The 21,415-nt window shown below is 45.0% G+C and overlaps 1 protein-coding gene across 4 annotated transcripts in view; it reads right to left on the minus strand.

The window, feature by feature from the left end:
- The window catches only part of NVL (nuclear VCP like), a 1,303,574-nt gene that overhangs the window by 642,251 nt on the left and 639,908 nt on the right, over positions 1 to 21,415 (minus strand). For all 4 annotated transcript variants that reach the window (XM_069608641.1, XM_069608644.1, XM_069608642.1 and 1 more), the window contains exon 14: positions 13,219 to 13,437. In XM_069608641.1, the coding sequence (XP_069464742.1) occupies positions 13,219 to 13,437 (219 nt within the window). The remainder of the gene's footprint in view (positions 1 to 13,218; positions 13,438 to 21,415) is intronic.

Raw genomic sequence — 21,415 nt, forward strand, 5'->3', positions numbered from 1 at the left:
ACCACTAGCACGACAATATCCCATGTCCAGAGAGGCAGATGAAGGAATAGCGAAGACCATCTCCGCCATGATGGAGCAGGGTATCCTAGTGACGTCAGAATCACCTTGCAACACTGATTTACCCCGTCAAAAAATCAAAAGGAGGGTCTTGGCGTTTAATCCAAGATTTACATGCATTAAACGATATAGTTGAAGCCGAATTCCCTCTAGTCCCTAATCCATCCACAATTCTGTGCAACATACCCACTGAGGCAAAATATTTCACTGTGATCGATTTGAAAAATGCGTTCTTCTCAATCCCATTGCACCGTGACTCTCAAGACCTGACGTCATTTACTTTCAGACAAATGCGCCTGAAAAGTACGAGGTTGCCACAGGGGTACTGTGAGTCTCCATCCATTTTCAACAGAGTCGTGCAGATGGACCTAAGTAATATTGCGGTGGACAGTGTTTTTTTGCAGTATGTAGATGACATTCTGATCTGCAGCACCACTGAAGAGCAATGCAGGCATGACTCTGTGCAGCTATTGACTATACTGGCTGAGAAGGGATACAAGGTTGATAAGGAGAAGTTGCAGTACTGTCAGCCAGAAGTGTTATACATAGGCCAACTGATCTCATGAAGGAAAAAAGGTAACCCCAGAAAGGGCTGAAGCCACCATGAACACGGCCAAGCCGCGCACAATAAAACAGATGCAAAGCTTTTTAGGCCTGTGCAATTACATCAGAGCATGGGTCTTTGACTACAGCTCATACACCAAGCCCTTGCTTCAGGCCCTAAAAAAGGCCCAGACAACGAGGGAAGATATCGAATTGACTGAGGCAATGGAAAAGGGGTTTACAGAACTCAAGGGGGCAATTTGTAAAGCCCCAGTCCTTGGGATTCCTAATTATGCAGAGGAATTCTACCTATTCTCACACTCCGATGGTAATTTTATGACGGCAGTGCTTGCGCAGCGAACCTCGCTGGGGTACAAGCCCCTAGCATATTACAGCGGGAATCTGGACCCAGTTATGAAGGGCCACTTCCCATGTGAACAAAACCTAGCTGCTGCCGCATTCGCTATCGAAAAGGCATCATCCATTGTGAAGGGATGCTCCATGACATTGTATGTTGAGCACTCACTGTTTGCCATACTTGAAAAGCCAAAGGGCACACTAACATCTCAGAGATCATCCGCCTATGAAGTGATCATCTCTAATCCATCGATCAAAATAGTACGATGTAAAGCTGTGAACCCTGCTACATTCATAAATGAACCAGTCACAGAGGGAGAACCTATACACGACTGTGCGAACTATGAGAAATTCTATGATGAGATCCCCAGGGTAAAAGAGAGTGCCCTGGCAAGTGGGGAGATTGTCTTTGACGGGTCTTCAAGAATCAACCAAGAAGACGGACAAAGGTATACAGGTGTTGCCGTGATAAAACACCTAGCGAATGGGGAGTTTTGAGTACTCATTAGTGCACAAATACCATCTCATTATTTGGCACAAGCCGCAGAGCTATTGGCATTGATACTCGCCATTGAGAATCATGCAGACCAGGAAGTGACAGTGTACAGTGACTCTGCCTATGTGACATCCCCAGTGCACGCAGGCTTAGCGCGCTGGAAAAGGAGGGGCTACCTCGGAGCAGACGGCACACCAGTGCAACATGCAGCCTTATTGGACAAGCTGATAAAAGCACTACAGCACCCAGTGGGCATAGCGGTCGTGAAATGCGCCGCTCATACTAAGGGGACAGATTTTGTGTCACGGAAATCATGAAGCGGACACGGAAGCCAAGCGCATGGCATCCAAAACGGAAACAATCATGGACATGGAGGTGGCACGTACCCATGAACGAATGATGGTAGCGCGAGCCACACCGGAGGCTGTCATGATGCCTACCCCCGGGCATCCGGATCAAGCCCATCAGCCCCGGGAGCAGGCATCTAGACATTTACAAAAACCCCAGCAGCCCCAGCTAAGGGCTGTCTGGGTTCAGTCCTGGCGCCGTTGGCACAAGGCTCATAATAAAAATCAGTCCTGGCGCCATAGTCGTCAGGCTCATAGACATTACTTACCTCATGCAGACCATGCTGCTAATAAATCCAAGCCAACGTGAGGCCTGGATGGGACTATTTTACTACAGGAACTATTTTTTACTCGGGTGTGGTCCTGGGGAACTTCTTTCCTGGGACTACTTTGGAGGCTATTTAAACCACGCCCGAACAGCAGCACATGCTTCGTGTTATTCTGCATCCAGCAGCGTGACTCTCACCGTGCCTGCAGCCAGCATCCAGTCTTCTCCCATGCCCGCGTGCCTGCAGCCAGCATCCAGTCTTCTGCCACGCCCGCCTCAAATCTGGGGCTCCTAGAATAAAGAGGAAGAAAAGGACAAGGTTAGAAAACAAACTTATTTCAAATTTCTCACCTGATTCCGGATCCATTTCATCTCCCGACCTGGAAAGTACATCAGTCCTGCACGCGTCGCTTCGCCAGCTCCAGCACGGCGCCATACTCACCAGTTCTCACAGCATCTTTCGATCCGGCACTGTCTCCATTTCTTCGCCGTACTCCAGCACCTAGTGGCACAAGAATAACAAGGTGAGACAAGGTAATCAACAAATACCTCTTACCACCACAGACTTACCTTATTTACAACCAGTGGCATTATTTTCCATATCTTCATATGCCGCATCTGTAAAGAGGGAGAAAAACAACACGTTAACGCATGCAATAGTTACCGGACAGCGTTGGGTAACACAGACTCTTACCTGAACGCCAGCAGCAGCTACGAGACCTTCTTCTCACAAACTCAGTTGCAACGTAAGGAAGGAAAGGGACAAGAGTGAACATTGGGCACATTGAACTCTTTGAACTTGGTACTTACCAATCCCGCCTGGAACTTCAGAGTCAATGCTTACCGGAACTCTCCCAATGCCTTCAAACCAGTGAAGTAACTGGTATCTACGCGCCCCTGCAAGACACGCAGGATGGAGAGCTCATCTTTTACAAACATAAGGTGAGGTTACTAAGGGGATATCGGAGGTGATTAGTGGGGGAGAGTGAGAACAGTTGGGAGGCCATCACTAAAACCCACAGGTGGCTAATCCCTGTCTCCACTTGCAGGAAAATACTTCTTCGGGTCCAGCAGACAAGACTAGGCGGGCCAGTCCAGACAGTCATCTCTGCACTACGCATCACGTTGACGGAGACCACAGCTGTCTGGGTCCGATCGACACCCCTGTGGGGTCCAGGTGAGCGTAACAAGGCCTATAGCAATATGGGGCAGACCCAGCTAATGGAGCTCCAGGGGGAGGCACCACAAGAGGAGACAAATTTACGGAAGCGTCAAGAGTGTTCTTTAAACCCCTCTGACGTTCTGTGGAGGCAAGACAGCACTGGTAAACCAGTAATGCCTGTCGCCCTCCTAAAGGTAGCATTAGAACAACTGTGCTACCCCTTCCACATGACAAAAGAAAATCTTGCTGCAACGCTCGCAGAAGACTGGTTCACGCCGAATTTAGCAGAGCAGGTTGCATTTTTCATGGTGAACTGCATTATCTGCCAGCAATTCACCGCTGGGCACACATTAAAAGTAGTGAGAGGAATCATTCCCAGACCAAATGGACCATTCCAGCACTTACATGATCCAAGTGTGCAACGGGTACAGGTATTTAATTGTGGTGGTGTGTCCCTTCTCTAGATGGATAGAAGCAGGCCCCTGTACACACCCTGACGCTGCCTGTGCTGCTAAGTTCCTGGTGAGGGAAGTGTTCACTAGATGTGGGGTGTGAGATCAGATAATGGGGCCCACTTTGTAAATTCAGTGTTCGAACAGATTAGTTCATTGCTTGGTATAAAGCACAAGTTCTCGTCGGTGCATCATCCAGAGGGGAATGGGATATGTGAACGTATCAACGGCTTGCTTAAAGAGAGGATATCCAAGTTGAAGCTCACATTAAAAAAGGGATGACTGCACTGCCTACCACTGGCATTATATGCACTTCGGAACCAACCAGGCTCCGACCATCACCTCACGCTGCACGAGATAGTTACAGGCAGAAGGATGAGGACCCCTCTAACCCCCAGAGATAGCGCTAGTTGTGATGCCCAGCCGACTAGGGAGATTCTGGGAACAGAGATGCAAAAGTACCTGAACTGTTTGACATCCAGTGCCTCTGTAATTTCAGGCCAACTGCAGCAACGGCGAAAAGGGGGTGGCGCAGCACAAAACGCAGCAGGAAGTGCTGAAGCAGACACCGAACAAGGTGTACATGCGCCCCTCGTCTTCCCTGGTGACAGCGTTTTGGTGAAGAACTTTACCAGGAAAAGGTGGGACGAGCCAAGATTTAATGGCCCTTTCATTGTAGAGGACTCCACCCCCTCCATCGTCAAGCTACAAGGCAGAAGGGCCTGGATCTTCATAAATGACATTAAACCCTACATAGGAGAGAGCCCTCCTGCTGCATCCGACTGCAAAGAAACCACAGACAAGAGGGAAGAACCTCAGCACGTGCAGACAAGATCCATGTGAGGAAGAAGGATGCATAAGCAGCAAAACAGTGGCAAGGAATCTGATAAATTGTGGCTTTCATAACAAGGCATTTCCTCAAACCAAGTGAAAGGTGATAAAAAAAGACAATGATAAGGACATTCAGTACAGCCAAAGTAACAGAGCAAAAGAAGAGAGTTGCACATCCAAAGCTGCAGTGACGCTACTCATATGAACATTTAAAGCCTTACGAATTACTGAAAAAGACCCTAAGACTCTTTTGCAGAGAATAAGACACATTTTGAGAAAAAGAAAAAAAAAACGATATCAACCAGTACCGAGACTTTGTTTACCAAACTCATGGTATCCCCCAGTAGAAATATTGTAAAGGATGTGCTTTTCTGTTTTCAGTTAGTATTAGAGACACATCCATCACTTGTAGGGAGAGACACCAGCATCCCAGATTTCATCCAAAATCCAGCTAACAGAAAGGTAATACGGCGACTACCGACTGTCCTCACATAGGCATTTGCCGAAGTGCCAGAGTACTGGAAATAATGATAAATGCTCCCACCTCAAGTGATCATTGATGAACTTACATATACCCTACTTAACAGCATCATAGAGGAATGCCCACGACTCGTCGGGAGAACCACAGATACCCTAACCTTCATCAGAGGTCCAAGAAACAACGAATTTCTAAACCAAGTGTGGTACAAATTAAATGACGTGGTTGCAATCCACGCAGCAGGAAAGTGTAAAAACTGTTCACGTCAAAAGAAAGGATTGTGATCAGGACCCAGCAAACAAGGCAGATGTCCCCGACTCCCGTAGATACCCATCTAGCCCACAATGTCATGCTTAGACTAATCACAGACTATCCTGAAATGGTAGGAAGGCCTGCAGATGTTGACGTCATCACCTTCCTTAGAGATCCGGCCAACACCCCACACATGGGCACACTTCTCCATAGCATAATACTCCAAGTGGAACTGTCCAACTTCCAGCGAGAATTCCTAAGGAGATTCCAGTGAGACCTTTAGCCGAGGGACAGATCGAGGAGACAGACTGTTCACGCTGCAAGAAAGGCCTGTGATCTAGAGGCTACAAAATCAGAGCAAATGTCATTAACACCAGAAGACAGCCAATATGCATACCGTGTTTTCTTCTACCTCATTGAAAACTTTCCAGAACTAGTGGGTAGACCCAGCAATGCTGACATACCCGCATTCCTCCGAGATCCAGCAAAAAACGTGCAATTAAACAGGCTCCTGAGCACTATCATAGCGCAACTAAGAAGCAATTATGGACATCCATTGCTGAAAAGAGCCTTAGAAGGAGGAAATCCAAAATAGAACTTTGCCGTCATCGTTTCACCGTGGAGCAGATGGAAAAAAGAGACACTGTTCTTCAACTTGTCGCCGAGAGATCGAACGAAAGGAGCAGACACAAGAACTTCACCATCTTATTTTTCCTTTTCTGCAACCTTCTCATTTTTTCTATTTTTTCATATATTGACTTCTGCTTTTATTTTGTTCCTGATTGTACAACATCTTATTTTTGCGATTTTGACTTGGTTTCTATTTTTCCATATGCTTATTTTTATTTTATTCCTATTTTTTCAACTCTATTTTTGTAAGATTAGCTAATTTTTTCCTATTCTCATCACACGTTCACTTTTATTTTTTATTTTTTCAGCATTCCAGTTTTGTGCAATTTGTAGCAGTCCTTTTAGTTCTTCTTTAACAGCGAACCGCATGTCCTCAGGACTGAAGCAAATTTGAGGCGCGCATTGGGACCTCACCAATTATCGATATGGTTATATGAATGAGATGTGTCAAAGTTGCTAGCCTAACCTTTTTCCATAGTCTAGCAAACAAAAGTGTGCTGCGCACCCAGAGACTATCGTCATCGCCCACTAGAGGGGGGGACACTTGAAAAGCACTCAACACTTTAGTAATAATAAACTTTTGAACTGTGAAATCGGAGCAAACAAAGAATAAATAATTGACTATGGACTCCATCGACATGGGGGCCCAGAGCAGTAACATAGTTTTAACCCCAGCGGAAGGGTGTCCCCGCTTTCCTGGGAGAAAGTGCTGCCAGATGTCTTACAAATCTATCATGTGTATATGCTTGGTAATTACCATTGTCTTTCTATCATTGACTATCAGAACTGCTCTCTCCATTGGTGCACGAAGCACCCCAATTTCAGTGCACCCACTAGATAATGTTCATACGAATCCCAAAAAAGCACCCAGACCCTATATAGTGATTCCAGTTCCAAGAAAAGCTAATGATGAAGCAAATGACATAAAATTAAATGTAATCAGCAGTGATACAAACACACTAGAGATGCTGAACGAAGAGAAAAGCTGGAGACAGGGTCAGCACGGAATGAATGATAATGCAGCATTGACCACGGCACGCATCCACACACATAATGCACATAAACAAGGGCAAGTGTCAATGGCAACAAGGCCTCCAACGAAGGCAGCCGAGAAGGAGAAACTGCCTGCCGAACATTCAATTCCAGAGAATAGTGGAGATAACCAAGAAAAACCAAGTGAATTACCAGAGATGAACGGAATAGCAAGATCCCTCAAAAGAACAGAAGTGGCCACAAAAGAATTCACAGAGAAGACACAAATGCTGATAGACTACTTGTTCCCATTCATAGCCAGAGCAAAAAAACTGCACGAGGAGCTGAAAAACAGAACTATAGACACTAGAACTGCAAGCACAACTGCTCCAACGCAAGGAACAAGCCGCAAGCCTACAACAAAGCCACAAGTTGGAAGGTTGGTGAACCAATGGTGGTTACGGGAAGTTTATGGCAGACTGCAAAAGGGAAAGAAAGGAAGCATAAATCCTCCTCCTACCACCACAACGATGCAGTCGAGGAAGCCTGCTCCATCAAGATACCCGAAGTGGAAAAGCAGCGCAGATGCATTCAGAGACATAGTTGCAGCAAACTACAGAAGAACGCTGAGGATCAAGAGAAGCCCTCATGAAGATAACAATGAACTTAATGATTACCTAGACAGCACAGCCCATCTCGGAAACAACATATGGTACCAACACGCGAAGGAAGTAGGACAAAGGCAGTCAGAAGGAGAATGCTTCGTCTGTGCACTCCTACCATACAGCATGGGAAAATCCAAGATCTTCGTGGCTGTAGAAATTGATGTCCAGACAGCACACTGCATGTCACACGTAGCAATGTGCAAGACCAGAGGCCAGTTCATGGGCAGTGATGCCTCCGTGAAATGGGCAACAGAAGCAACAGATCCAGATGAGGACGATTATGTTCAAGACATAAAAACAAGAAACAGAGCTCATACTAAGAACCAGGTGATCAGATAGAAGAACCCTGATGTAAAAGGGGCAGGAATTAGATGGGAAGTGAATAAGAAGCTGAATGTTCGAGGAAAAACGCCAGAAGGGGCCCAAAGTTGGGAGAACAGAGGTCAGATGCAGATTTGGGGGACAGTACTGTCCCCAGACAAATGGGAAAAAGGAGTGGTGATCTGCAGAGCCTGGAAGGTCACCGGACATTACGAACCTAACATCAACATAGTGCGGAATGGATGCAAGCCATTATGGCCAAAACCCGCAAAATTACTCACATGGGTCGAAGGCAGAGGGGGACCCCTGCAGATAGTACCACTGGAGAACCCAAAATTATGCTTCAGAAACAATGGTACAAGGAAGATGGGAGAAAATCAGAACTGCGGACGAGTCTTCGACGCCCCAGGAATGATACATAGAATCGCAGTAATTATGGATCATTTCTGGGCGTGCGGATCCAAGGCATACATAAGACTGCCGAGAAACTGGGGAGGCATATGCACAATAGTGAATGTGAATGTTCCTGCACTAGTGATCCCCAAGAAAGACCTGAATTTGGACCGTTTCCCGAAAGCAGATGCTCATCTAAGGAGAAGGAGATCTGCGGAACTAGTATACAGGATGAAAAGAGAAAATTACTTTTCTGCCAAATCAGAAGAGGCATTCCATGCAATCCCGTACAAGCACAGATTATTCAGCCTTACCTCAACAGTATTCACAACATTACTCCTGCCCCACATCCAAATTGGAGTAAATGCTAAATGGTTGCAGATAACCAGATGGGAATTATTGCAGACCATCAATACCACTATAAAAGGATTCAAAGCAAACAAAGAAGAGTTGAGAGCAATCAGACTGATGACCCTCCAAAACAGATATGTGCTTGACATGATCACTGCAATGGATGGAGGTGTTTGTGCAAAAATCTGAGAATCATGTTGCACATTTGTACCATCACATGATGAAGAAAATGGAACCCTAACAGAGGCCATAAGTATGTTGACAAGCCTGAAAAACCAGATGATCGATGAAAGTGATGGAAGTGGACGATGACAGCTGGTTTGGAGACCTATTCTTGTGGGTCCCACAATGGATGGCAGACATATTCAAGTTTCTGGGAGCTCTCCTAGCAACGGTATTGCTAGGATTCTGCGTAATCAAGATAATCATTACACAGTGCCAGAAAACTGCAAAGAAAGCTATAGGGATGAAAATAATGGTCGATGTTGAACCAGGATGGAAGCCTTGAGACCTGACTGATGAAGAAATAAGAGACTTCGTGAAGGCCAGCAAATTTGCACCAGAAGGAACAAAGTTCACATACCCTAAGAAATGAAGAAGGTATGAAGGAAAACAGATCTATCGCAGTCTTGGATTGTAAAGGAGGTCCCAGACATGACCTGCACCCCTGCCCCTCCTTTTGAGGTACCAGGAAGGTACTCGCCAAGGTACATGACGTATGAAGAACAAATTAACCAACAGAGTCGCACTGGGACTCTGCCCAGTGTACATTAGAAGATGCGTACCTGTCAAAGCGCCCATAACCAGACAACCCTGGGCAGCACGGTACCCTATAAGACAACCATATCAGCCCAACATATGAAATGAGGAGCACCTACATGCGGTCCACGAAAAGACCCCAAGAGCCCTAATGGAAGGCCAGTGGAAATGACACAAGGGCCTGAACAGGCTCATGAATGAACAGAAGTCACTATCGACTAGAACACGTCAGCATAAGCAAATACAAAATGAATGTAATGGACACAGAGAAGAGATAATGTTGAAACGTGTGGAAACCGAGCTACGAGACAAGATGGAAGCAACCGACCTGTTAACATATGTAAATAGCTTGGAACGTAAGATGCTAAGAAATCGATACTGCTTGCAATGCTTACTAGGATTTAGAAGCGGCATGTGCCAGCTATATAGCTACCTCAAGAGGCACGGTGTACAAGTGAGACTCCATTTTGTAAAGCAGAAATGGGCCCAGGCTGCCAGAGGCCTCGTAGGCCAGGTTTCACAACTCAGCTTGAACAAGAGAGAAAGAGCGGAATCGAAGCTCAACAGAGAACGGCTCGTGCCTGGGAAATCGAGGTCACCCAGAGAAGGGAGGAGAGCGTCAACTTGCAAGAACCAAACTTCAGAGCATACCAGCTCGCCCGTGAAGGTCAAGATAAGAGAGGCCCAGACAGGTGGCAGGGCCGAAGCAGAATTAAACACAATAAAAGCTGGAAACTGAAGCAAATTCATGGTGAACAGACACGTGACCATCCAGGCGCGAAGAGGTACCATCGCCTGATGTCATCCAGAACCCAGGATGCCATAACTTTTCCCGATAAGAGGCTACAGTCTCGAGGCCATACCCAGCCAACTAATTGACACATAGCCCTAGGATACTGATTGATGGAAGGTAGGCAGGGTGAAACCTGGTACACCAGGCCCTTAGGTGTCCATTCTGCATGCTGCTAATTAAAATGGGGATTTAGGCGTAGGGTGTAACCTGACCAATCACAATGAACCAAGTTACCTGGAGTCCTATAGATAGAACCAATGAGACGTCGTACTTATGATGACGTCAATCCCGTGTGATGTAGTGGGATGGGCGTAGACGCCCACCAGTTAAGAATTATCCAATCTGCATGCCCTATTATCATATACAGATATAGCACCAATACAAAGTTATCTTTCCTAACCAATTATATTGCATGTCAAGTTTTGTAGAGTTAGACGTCAATGATGACGAACATTGCCCATAAGAATTACCGTTCAACTGGAGTTCGAGGAAGTCGGCGCGAGACCGGTGATCGCACTACAGCCGATTCCCATTTGTTTCCCTGTTTGATGTATGTATCATTAAACGGATTTCCCTTTGCCAAACTACTGAGTCCTTGTTATTGAGTCGTGTCGGAGTAAGTGAATCCTGCACCCCCTGTCCTCACATGGTGCAGCTATCTTGTCTTACAAGTTCTAGAGGGTGAGTGCTGACCAATGGGCCCGTCAGCGAGTTCCTCTCCTCTTGAACACATGCTTTTTACTCGCTTTCACTGTATTCGAAATTGCACATTGTTTTCATTTCACTCTTGCAGTATTTTCATGTGCTTTGCATAACTTTTCCCTAATTCAGTATTCAATAATGCATGAAACACTTTGAAGATCGTTCTGTATTCAGAAATCTTTCCTTCGGTCTCGCAACCCTTTTATCATTAGGTTTCATCTGATCGCCACCTCCTTGTGCCCAAACCCAGCCCCTGAAGTGCCCTGGTGTGACTGTTCCCTCTCCGTCACTCACCGGTCCACGGCAGCTCCTCAGGTACTTTCGGTTTTCTCCTGTGGTCTCTTGCTCCCCTTTCACTCACCGGGAGCTCCAACGAACAGCGCCTGCCTCCTCCGAACCTTCTTGCTGCTTTTGGCGGCTCCCAGGAGTCTTCAGTGTCCCCCAGCACCGACTGGGGACACCCAGCACTGGATTCTGCAGGCCTCCTGAACTTCTCACAGCCTGTTCAGGCTGCAGCGTCTTTCTCGCTCTCCTGCGGCGCTCAGCCGCCTTTTTCACCGGCCCCTCTCCAGCCTGCTCTGTACCGGACTGCTGCGTCCTTCTCCCCAAGCAGGTTTTTCCCTCCAGGCGGGTCTCTCCCTGCCTCTTGCTTATTTATCCTTATATAGATCTGTAGCTTTTCAATTGCCTGCAGGTTTAAGTCTTTTGCCTGATTCCAATTAGTGTGACATGCCTGACCATGGCATTGGCGTTTCACAGTCCGCTTCTTCATCTCAGTACCAGAGTGGTGAGCACAAATGGAAGAATGCATTACTCCTAGTTGCCTCTCCTTCATCCCAGTTTTAAAGGCATATGAATGCGTGTTTGTGCGCGTGTGTGTGCGCGAGCCTGTGCGTGTGTGTGTGTGTGTGTGTGTGTGTGTGTGTGTGTGTGAGAGAGAGAGAAAGCAGGGCAGACTGATAATCTCCAAAGGTAGGGGTAGGGGTAGGGCAGGTTGTAGTCTGACAGTGGAAAGGGGGATACCATGACTCATCTGAAGACATCCTCTCCCCAATCCCCAAGGTCCCTCCACCCAGGTGATCCTCCCTCGCATATCCACCACCAAAGTCAGGATCCAAAAGCGATTGCCTTTCCCTGGCCACCTGAGAAGAGGATCCAAAAAGAGTAGATGGGAGGATGCCCTCAGGTTCCTATCACAATTGATGACATGGTTATTTTCTAAAGGATGGAAGGAAGGCCCAGAGATTAAAGGACTTGAGTTTTAATTGAATTCTTACACCATATACCAATGAAAACATAGGTGAGTGAGTAGCTAGAATCGCCCGAAGGCCAGGGCCCAAGTGGAGGATACTAAGATGGATAATATTTCCATACATCCAAAACAATCATGCCACGTTAAATAAATACCCATAAGGAAGTAATGAGCTTTAATCAGCTCTTTTTCAAAGTAAGAGGGGATCTAGCCCAGGAGGGAAAAAACATCCATATCGTATCCAGGAGGAAGAGTCTTTTCAAATTCAGACAGGCATGTTGGAGAAAATCTAAAATATCCAATCAAAAAAGTAAATTAACTAGTGGTCCTGGGTTAGAAAAGGAGCCAGCCGATTGAGGCCATTATGGGTGTGAGGTGAAGCCTAGTTGCGAGGGTTGGTGTTGGCAAATACTACTAAGCCCATTCACGCATCCACGATGGCTGACACTGACCACGGCACGACTTAAAAGGGTGGCATCTTTTATTCTTCTATGGGAAGAAATGTAAACTGTAGTTTGTGTATAAACTGCATGGTTAAGTATTTATGGAATTCTTAAAATGTTTCATGTAATGTGGATATGAAAACTGTTAATATCCATCTTGATTGTATGAATGTGTGAAGGATCACTAGTAAGTGGTGTATAAAATGATGCAAATAAATTAGGCTGTAGCCTGTGTTTGTTTGCATTGCTGATTTTACTGATTTATGATAAAATATCTATGTACCAATTAAGGCTGTTTATTTTCAGGCTATCCGGGTAAGGGTGTGGCAGACGGCCCATTAGACTAAGTGTTGTTCTCGGTTCAGAAAATAATGTAACTTAATAAAATGTGTGAATTAGTTGCCGGGTTGTGTGGTTACACCACCTGAATTGAGTGTTACCCAAGTATCTCCTACAGTTCAGTCAGAATTGGCAGGAACTCTTACACAATGCACATGAGCATGAGTATACAAGAAGCACCACCATGCAGGCATGAACCAGTCGACAGAATAGAATGCAAGCAGCGATTATATTACTAACCCAGAAAAGAGGATGATGCTCCTCTGATAGCTCAATTCAACTTCATTCACAATACAATTGCACTGATTGAACCAATATCGCTTATCAACAGAATGTGAGTATTCCACCAATTTACCAAAATGGCCATGGTTAGCTCCTCTCGAATCTCTTCTAGTGCTCCAATATCAGCCCATGTCACATCCGGGACGGTGGCAAAGCCCTCTCTCTTGGCCGAAGGCTGCACTGAAGCCAGTGCCACAATAAAATCGTTCATCTCAATGCATAGTTTCTGCAGTTGCTGTTCATCGAGGGGAATCTGTTGCTTCAGCAGTTCCAGAAGCTTCTGGAGTTCATCCTGTCATCAAAGTACAGAAGAGTACGTTTTAATAAAGTCACATTCCTGCACAAGTACTGAAACATTTATTTAATTTTTATTTATTTTTTTTAATACAGACTTGGGTTGTTTTATCGAAGTCTAAAGAATCGCGGCGGAATTGACCGTAGTCGAATTTGTGGCAATTCTACTTCAGTAAAACAACCGAACAATGATTAAACGACCAAAATCAACCCCCCCCACTTACCTTTTTGTTGGCATGCTGCTGCTTCTCCTATACCCCTGTAGCGTCAGTTCCGTCCCTCTAACGAGGGTCGGATCTGACGCCGCAGGGTCACTTTCTTTTCTTGCTCTTTTGTTTTGGGTCCCCCGCCTCCAATGTCAAGGAAGCAAGGGACACACCCCCGCAACCCCTGAAACCTATAATACCGAACAAGGGGAGCGGGTGGACACCCCCGCAACCCTGGATCCTCAGGTTCAGTATTGTGGGCTTTGTTGTTTTTGTAGTGGCTGAATTCAGTGAAAATGGTCTGTTCGACCATTTATTTTCGATCAAATTGGGCGTTTCCTTTTATCCAGCCCTTTCAATATGAAGGGGTCATGTGCAACAACGTGTTTTACAGAAGCAGATACAAAAACAGATAGCTGAAAGGTGCTCAAAGACATTCAGGGTTTTTGTGCACTTTTCTAACGTTTTTTAGTACTTGTGAGAGACTAGATGGGGAGATAAGAGTATGCAAAATTGTTGCTTGAACCCTCTACACTATCTGGAGGACATTGCTTGACCAAAAGGCCTTTCGGACTGCTTGGATAAATAGACTAAATCCCCCATCTCAAATGATATCCTGCTCGATTTCTGTATCATCCGCTACCATCCTGGCAGAAAATGGCAGGTACCTGCTCGGTAACAAGCTCACTCAGTCTTCAAGGTGTATTCATCTTTCTGTGCATGCCATGTTTCTTGATTTTTCTAACTCCTATCAGAAACATATCAATAAGATGCTTAACCCAAGGAAGACTTTCTAAATGCCTGTTCCAATTCCAGATAACAGGGGAAATGGAGGATCGCAGCAAAGCGTACTTCACCCTTGAACTCCATGAAGTACAAAAATGTAAACAATGAAATCAACTCTTGCTCCACCCCAAAAATCAGACTCCATCTAATCAAAACCATTTGTCAAATTCTTTAACCATTCCCGTTCTAGTAAGCCTTTCAGATACCCCTTTTTACCATCCACATAACCTCACCCAACAGTCGTCTCCAACCTTCTTCCTCAGGATGTATTGTGGTGTGAAGTATTTGTTCTGAAGATCTCCCAAATGCTTTTCGGTTGGTTGCATTGATGTAGTCCTTGTTCACAGTTTTGTTATTGTACTGTTCTGTGGCTCTTATGGGATAGATGCAATATAAAAAGTGTTAAATAAATACGAGTAAAAACAGGTGTTCTCCCTTTTCATACTCTGTCCTCTTTAAACACTTACCAAATGGGGTTTCCTTGCCTACTGTGACGAATCGCGGGATTCAGTCACTTTTCCCCAGGGAGGAGCCTTTCCCAGTGAGGCTAGGGAGGTGAACCCGCTATGCAATACCCTCCCTAGGGCCAGAGGCAAGCGGCACCTCCCCGGGAGAGACACCTCCTCCCCCCCCTTGGGGACAAGGATTCTTGTTCTGCAGAGGAACTCCCTGAGTTACTCACAAACCATCAGTGACAACTAAGTTTCAGAAAGACTCAAAAGATCAAGCTACTGTTTGTTACAGTACTATAAAACAAGTGGGCCAATATGAAGAAACAGCTAAAACTGAAGAACAAAAGTGGTCTAGGAATACAGAACATTCAAGCATCAGATACTGTGAAGAAGAATGTTCGAGTAATATAGAATACTCAAACAGTGAGAGAGGACTATAAGGCTCTGCTGAGGAAATGCCAGCTGCATGTCATAAAAACAGATGGAGGGGCCCAAGGAAGGGAGAGAGAGACACTGGAGTTTCAAACCAGCTGTGAGAGGGGCACTGGTAAACTCGAAAGAACGCTACTTCCCAAACAAAAGAGAAACTGGGAGGAAAAGGTGCCCAAGCTGCACTGGTCAAAGGACAGAGCAGAGAGAGACTGTCAATCGGAAGGCAGTCCCAGGAGGGTCACACAACCCAGAAACAGTGTCTGAGACAGCGAGGGAGAGGAAACCCCTCTCTGAGCCGATATCACTACCAAAGAAGCACAGCGAAGTGTGTGCGAGGAACTGAGCACACAAACCATCCTGACCAAAAGAAAAGCGAAAAAAGAGAACGCCAACCCAGTGATGCAGCCCCATTACAAGGAAGGTAACCAGAAGGCCATGGGAGAGGGGCGATGATAACGATTGGTATAGTCATAATTGTCACAGTCCCATTAACGAATATAATGATTGGAGTAATCCTACTCATCCCAGTATAATAGGAAATGATAAGCAGAGTGAGAATAACTACTGGGCTCATCACACTCGTCCCAGTAAAAAGCCAAGTGAAAGAAGAACCAAGACTGGTATTGAGGAGAAGATTGGGTGTGAGCCTCAAGCTATATATTGGAAGCCAGAGGGAGAGAGGGATGCTTTTAACTTCACCTAAGAACAACATAGAGAAAGGACCCCAAGATATCGTAGCATCCATACAGAAAGAATTTAAAAAGGCAATGGAAAGGAAACCCAGGAACCTGGAAGAGTCCCTTAAACAAGTTGAACAAACTGCTAAGAGAGATAGCCAACAACTATCTGAAGATTCTATTTTGATAGAGACTTGCTGATAAAGCACTCCAGGAGAAGGGAGTCATTCTCCTGGACTTTAGTTTAATATGACTTCTTATTTCCAAAAATTCCCATCGCCGTATTATAGAGATTTACTGTTGCAATGTAGGTTGAATATTTTACCATCTAAGGAGGTGCAGCTTAAAAGAAAACGGATATCGCGAGGGGATGCTTTCTGCAGACATTGTAAGGAGCAAGACTCGGTGGAAACTATTAGTCACATGCTGCAAGCCTGCCCCGCTTTAAGGGAAGTTGGGAGAAGGATCATGGGTGATTAGGTGCAATATTGTGACCAGAGTATGATTGAAGAGCTTTGGAAAAGGCTAATAACGGTGGACAAAATTGGACACACAATTGATGCCCTGAAATTTGTAGCATTTGTGTTGAATGATTTAAGCTCGGCACCCAGTCTAAAGTGGAAAGGATAATGTATCGTGTAGGGGGAGGGAAAGGTCAAATTTCGTCTTTTGAAATTGGATGATGCTCTGTTGATTTTCTAGATTTTTGATATGTTAAAGGTTGAAATGTGTTTAAACAATAAAACATTAAAAAAAATATTAATATTACTAGTAGGCTTAGAACAGGTTAGTTTTGGACAGAGGACAGACTTGATTTGGACTTCACAACCGACAAGTACCGTAGTTAGTTCTGTTAGGAAGGGAAGCCCATAGCTTAGGGAAAGTTAGGCATTTTTTTATTATTTGGAATAAACACTTTGAGCATGACAACTTCTACTCTGTATGCTCTGCCACATATGGCGTTAGGAAGTGGGATTAGGACAACTTGATACAAGGTTGACCCACAGACTAGTTTCCTCAGAACCTCGCGTGCGTGTGCGTGCGCGAGTGGCAGTTAAGGACAGCAGCATGGGATCTCAGTTTGATGATCTGCAACTAATAAAGAAACCCTTTTGTACCTGCGGGTGTCCTGAGCCTTACCCAAGTCCTGCCTGCATTCCTACCGGCTCCCAAGACAGTTCATTTGGGGACCAGGAACAAAAGGATCCACGAGAAATGGAGCTGGAGGGCAGATGGAAAGCTGAACAGTCCTTATGTAGAAGGAGAAACCAGGAAAAGGAGAAGGCCAGTCTTTTGGAGGTCTAAACATGCTACTGCTTAAAGAAGACTGCACCCCGGAGGGCAGCAAATGAATTTGGGGCAGTGTAAATGTGCAACAGGCAGCAGCCAAGAGAAGACGAGTTCAGTGCTCTGTGTGTAAGGTATAATAGTGTGGAGATATCCAGGAAAGCCGTTTCATCCACCACAGTGACAGTAGACAGCCTCAGAGCACCATTGCGCTCACCATGGAGCCCCTGGGGTGAGAGGATATCCATGAAGTTTGGAGTGTGCCACCAGCTGTTGGAGCTTTCAGGTGGCCAAGAAGAGGGTTGCCACCACGGGGTGGTTCACGCTGTGAGCTAGAGGAGTGTTAGAGCATATGTCCATAGAGGAGCTCCGGCATCCATGAGGCGCAGAGGCTTTTGATGACGTCAGTACCCTGCTGAACGGAATGGCGATGGACAGAAAGCAAGGCTGCGTTCTGGAAGGGTTTGATTTGAGGGCTGTGTTGTCTTCCTGCTTTAGACTATAAAGGAAAGTACCCTATCAAGTGTCAATAGCAGGATGATGTGTGAGGAATGAGAAGGAGTTTCGTTCCGGGGTGGTAGCTGGACAAAATAAAGAGATGGTCAACGGGAAGTCGCAGCAATGCAGGATTGGCAGCAAAGTATTCGTCAGCATGATGGTTTGTGTTTTGAAGCATGACATTATTATCAATGTACTGTTTTATCCTGCAGCACCGAAGGGTGGACCCACTGTCTGTAATGCTGCAGAGACAGATGTGGGGACAGACACTCCTGTTGACCTTGTGCCTGTCAGTTGGAGGTCAGACTGATGTTTGCAGCAACCTATTTTTTTCTGCTGATGCGCTATGAGGGGCCTAATGTTAGAGGCGACTGTTTATTTATTATTCCCACAGCGTTTGTCAGCGCATTAGGAGTTGGTGACATATGCCCCCGTTGAAATAATGGTAGGCTGGGCTGCCGTTATTCATTAGATCTATTCGCTGTGCAAGTCTTTTTTTATCCGAACGAAACAAGTTCACATGCATTTTGTTTTTAAACAAGGGGAAAACGAAGTGTGGAGCATATTCAAACCTTTGATGAGTTTTCACCAGTGTGAAAGGAAGTTTTGATAACAGTTTGCTTAGTGTATGCCATGATCTTGCAGGAGGTGTATGGTCATGGTTGGAGGTCATTGAATGCTTTCATATATTTAGTTGGGTACATTTCACAATTAGTAAAGCTTAGAAATACTTGCTAATTTTAATTGTGCATTCCTGTATTGTTTATCTCTATGTGTGAGTGCAGCTTGAGTGCTTTGCCCAGTGAGGAGGATGATGTCTGCAGGAGGTCCAGGAAATGTTATACATATTTATATGCACAGAGCACAATGTATTTTATGTTGAGACTTTAGAGTTGTTCTATTCTCAGGTGATAAGATTTCCATGCATCACGCCCACATGTTAAGATTCATCTGTTTTTAAATGATGTGATTTTAATGAATATTCCAATTGTTTTAAGATGCATATGCCATGCTACTGTTCTCCATTTTGGCGGTGACTGATCACCACTGCTTATGGGGTATTTTGCATCTCTAAAGATCAACATACATGCGCATTATATTGATTCAGTAGTGTTGGGATTGAAGGTGGGGTGATGTGTTGGGCCAATGGGCATTGTGATAAAAGGCATGGTGTAGCTTGGAGTTAAATTTGTAGTTAGTCTTTATTAGTAGTGCATGCCGGTATGAGTGAGCACTGGGTAGGGCAGTGATTAATGTGAGCACGAGGGTGTTTATCATTTAGGCGAGTATTTAGAGGTATATGCGCTTTATACATTTTTGAGGTGGATGCCCATAGCGTGCATAGCGTATTTGGTATTAGCACATTTGAGTTTCAGGATGTGGCGGTTTATTCAATTAGTTGTGCTGTGAGTAGTAGAAGAAATTCTCCATCCAGCTAGAGTATTACTTGAGAGATAGAGTTGCAAGCCAAGCACATAGTGTGTAATTGTTTAGCGAGTAGTTAGTGTAGTATTTGGCTGCATTGCAACTTTGGTGTAGTTGTTGAGGTACGAGATGTGGCTTGAAGCCACTGAATCCTCAAGAAATGAAGTGATTTGTGTTTTTTTGGCGGGCCATTGTTGGCACTGCCAGCCTTGGGTGCATAGTGGGGTTAACAAATGTTTACATGGAGATTTGAGATGATAGAGAACCTATGAGAGATGTTTTGAGTACATCTATTTACAAACTATGTTCAATTATTACTATCTGGATACCCATTTATGGCGGTAGCTATCCCATATTGTGTAATGAACTGGTGCTCTATATTTCACTACCGTGTTAGGTTTCTTGCTTCTCAATGGCAGATGGTGTGGCCTACCTCCATTTGTGTGTACTATGGCGCACCACTCACTTGTGGGTGCGTGTGTTTTGTGTGAACTGTCTAATTTGTTGCTTTCCTATCATATTTATGCCTTTTTATTTGTGTTTCTTTCAGGAGAAGAGGTGGTGCTGAATGTCTTAGGTGTGTTAAGCGTGTTTTAGATGCGTTTGATGTTTTAGTAGTCAGTGGTTGTCGCAGTGGTGCAGGCTAATTTGTAGTTCAATTGGCTTGTGTGTTTTGTGGGTGGTTTGACAGGTAGTCTGAATGCAAGTGTGGTTGCTCTTGATAGTGAAGTTGGAGTCTTTGGTTTAGAGCGATGATGTGCTATGGGTGGCAGACCTAGGCCTGGGTGTGTCAGAAGGAGCAAGGTTTTTGTATTTGGAAGGTTGCGGATGTTAGACGTAGATAGTGTCCTTAGCAAAATATTTGTCTTCTTGTGAACGTTATGTTCTCGGGTGTGGCAGGCCCGATCTGTGACATGGCAGGTCGTAGCATAAGGGTGTTTAGTTCCTCGACATGCATATCATCCTGTCTTACCTGGTTTGTGCTTAGTTAGAGATATATTTTCTTAGAGTGGGATTATTGATCTTGTTTGTTTCCTTTTAGGAAGGGAAGGAGGCGTCTAGTGATCTGCATCTTATCTGTGTTTATGCAATAGCTTGTGGAATGGTAAGTGCATGGAATGTGGAGCTGGCAGGGGCCTTGGGCTTTCAGCAGTGGCAGGTAAGGGCAGCCGCATGGGAGCCTGACCTGAGAGGATGTGCCTGCCTATCTCTCCTGCTTGTATCTTCTCACTCTGATCAGCAACTAATAAAGAATCTTCCTTTTGTACCTGCTGGTGTCCTGAGCCTGAACCCAAGTCCTGTCTGCATTCCTACCAGCTCCCTAGACACTTCACATAGCTTGGGCCTACGCTTTCACATCTTGAGCCTTGAAGTCATTCAACCCAGCCGGAAGATTGTAGAGGGGAAATTATTACAAGATCTTTTAGTCCCGGGGCAATGGTTTTGTAGTCTATGATTCCACCACCAAAATCCTGTAGGAAAATTGGACTAATTGTTATTTTACCCCCTAGGGAGGCGCTCCAACTCATCCTACTGAATTATTCCATTCAATCCATCGAAACAAAAAGAGGTTAATTGCTGGCCTATCTTCTCCCTCCAAGAAACCCTAAAACAGAAAACTAGAGAAGAAACACTAGACAACTTGGTGACAGTAAGCCTTAGGGGAAAACCAACTGACATTTGTTTTTCCTTTCATGGGTTTAGCGATGGATCCAGACAATATTCAGACAAAATTTACCAACCCTTTAAAGAAGATGGAATCATGGGTTTCTCAAGCATCTCAGGAAACCTCTTCCTCTACAGGAAAAGGATTTCGAGGTAACACCTACTCAATCTTACCACCAGAAGGAGTTTTTCATAGACATTAAGGAGAAGGCAGAAGGGCAACCTGTCCAGGAGAATAAAATACCTAGCTCAGAAGGGTTGGAAACAATGAAACCATTGAAACCCGCAAGCCTACCCCAATATAGTGAAACCATCATAAAACACACCGAGGTGAAAGTTCAGGACATTTGCCAAAATCTACATTGTCCCCTATATTTCTTGTCCCCTCTCTCATCAATGAAAAAAATTAAAACGGATACAGCTCAAAACCCAGGAACAGAAAAGTCAGAGCTCTTTTGTCTCCATCTTATATGCCAAAAATATAACAATTTCAACCTTGAGAGGAAAAGATCCCTCTATATCTTCATTGGGAAATATGAGATCCCAAA

This window comes from Ambystoma mexicanum, chromosome 4q (genome assembly GCF_040938575.1).
Source record: "Ambystoma mexicanum isolate Mex_15411 chromosome 4q, UKY_AmexF1_1, whole genome shotgun sequence".
In the NCBI taxonomy this organism is placed as follows: Eukaryota; Metazoa; Chordata; class Amphibia; order Caudata; family Ambystomatidae; genus Ambystoma; species Ambystoma mexicanum.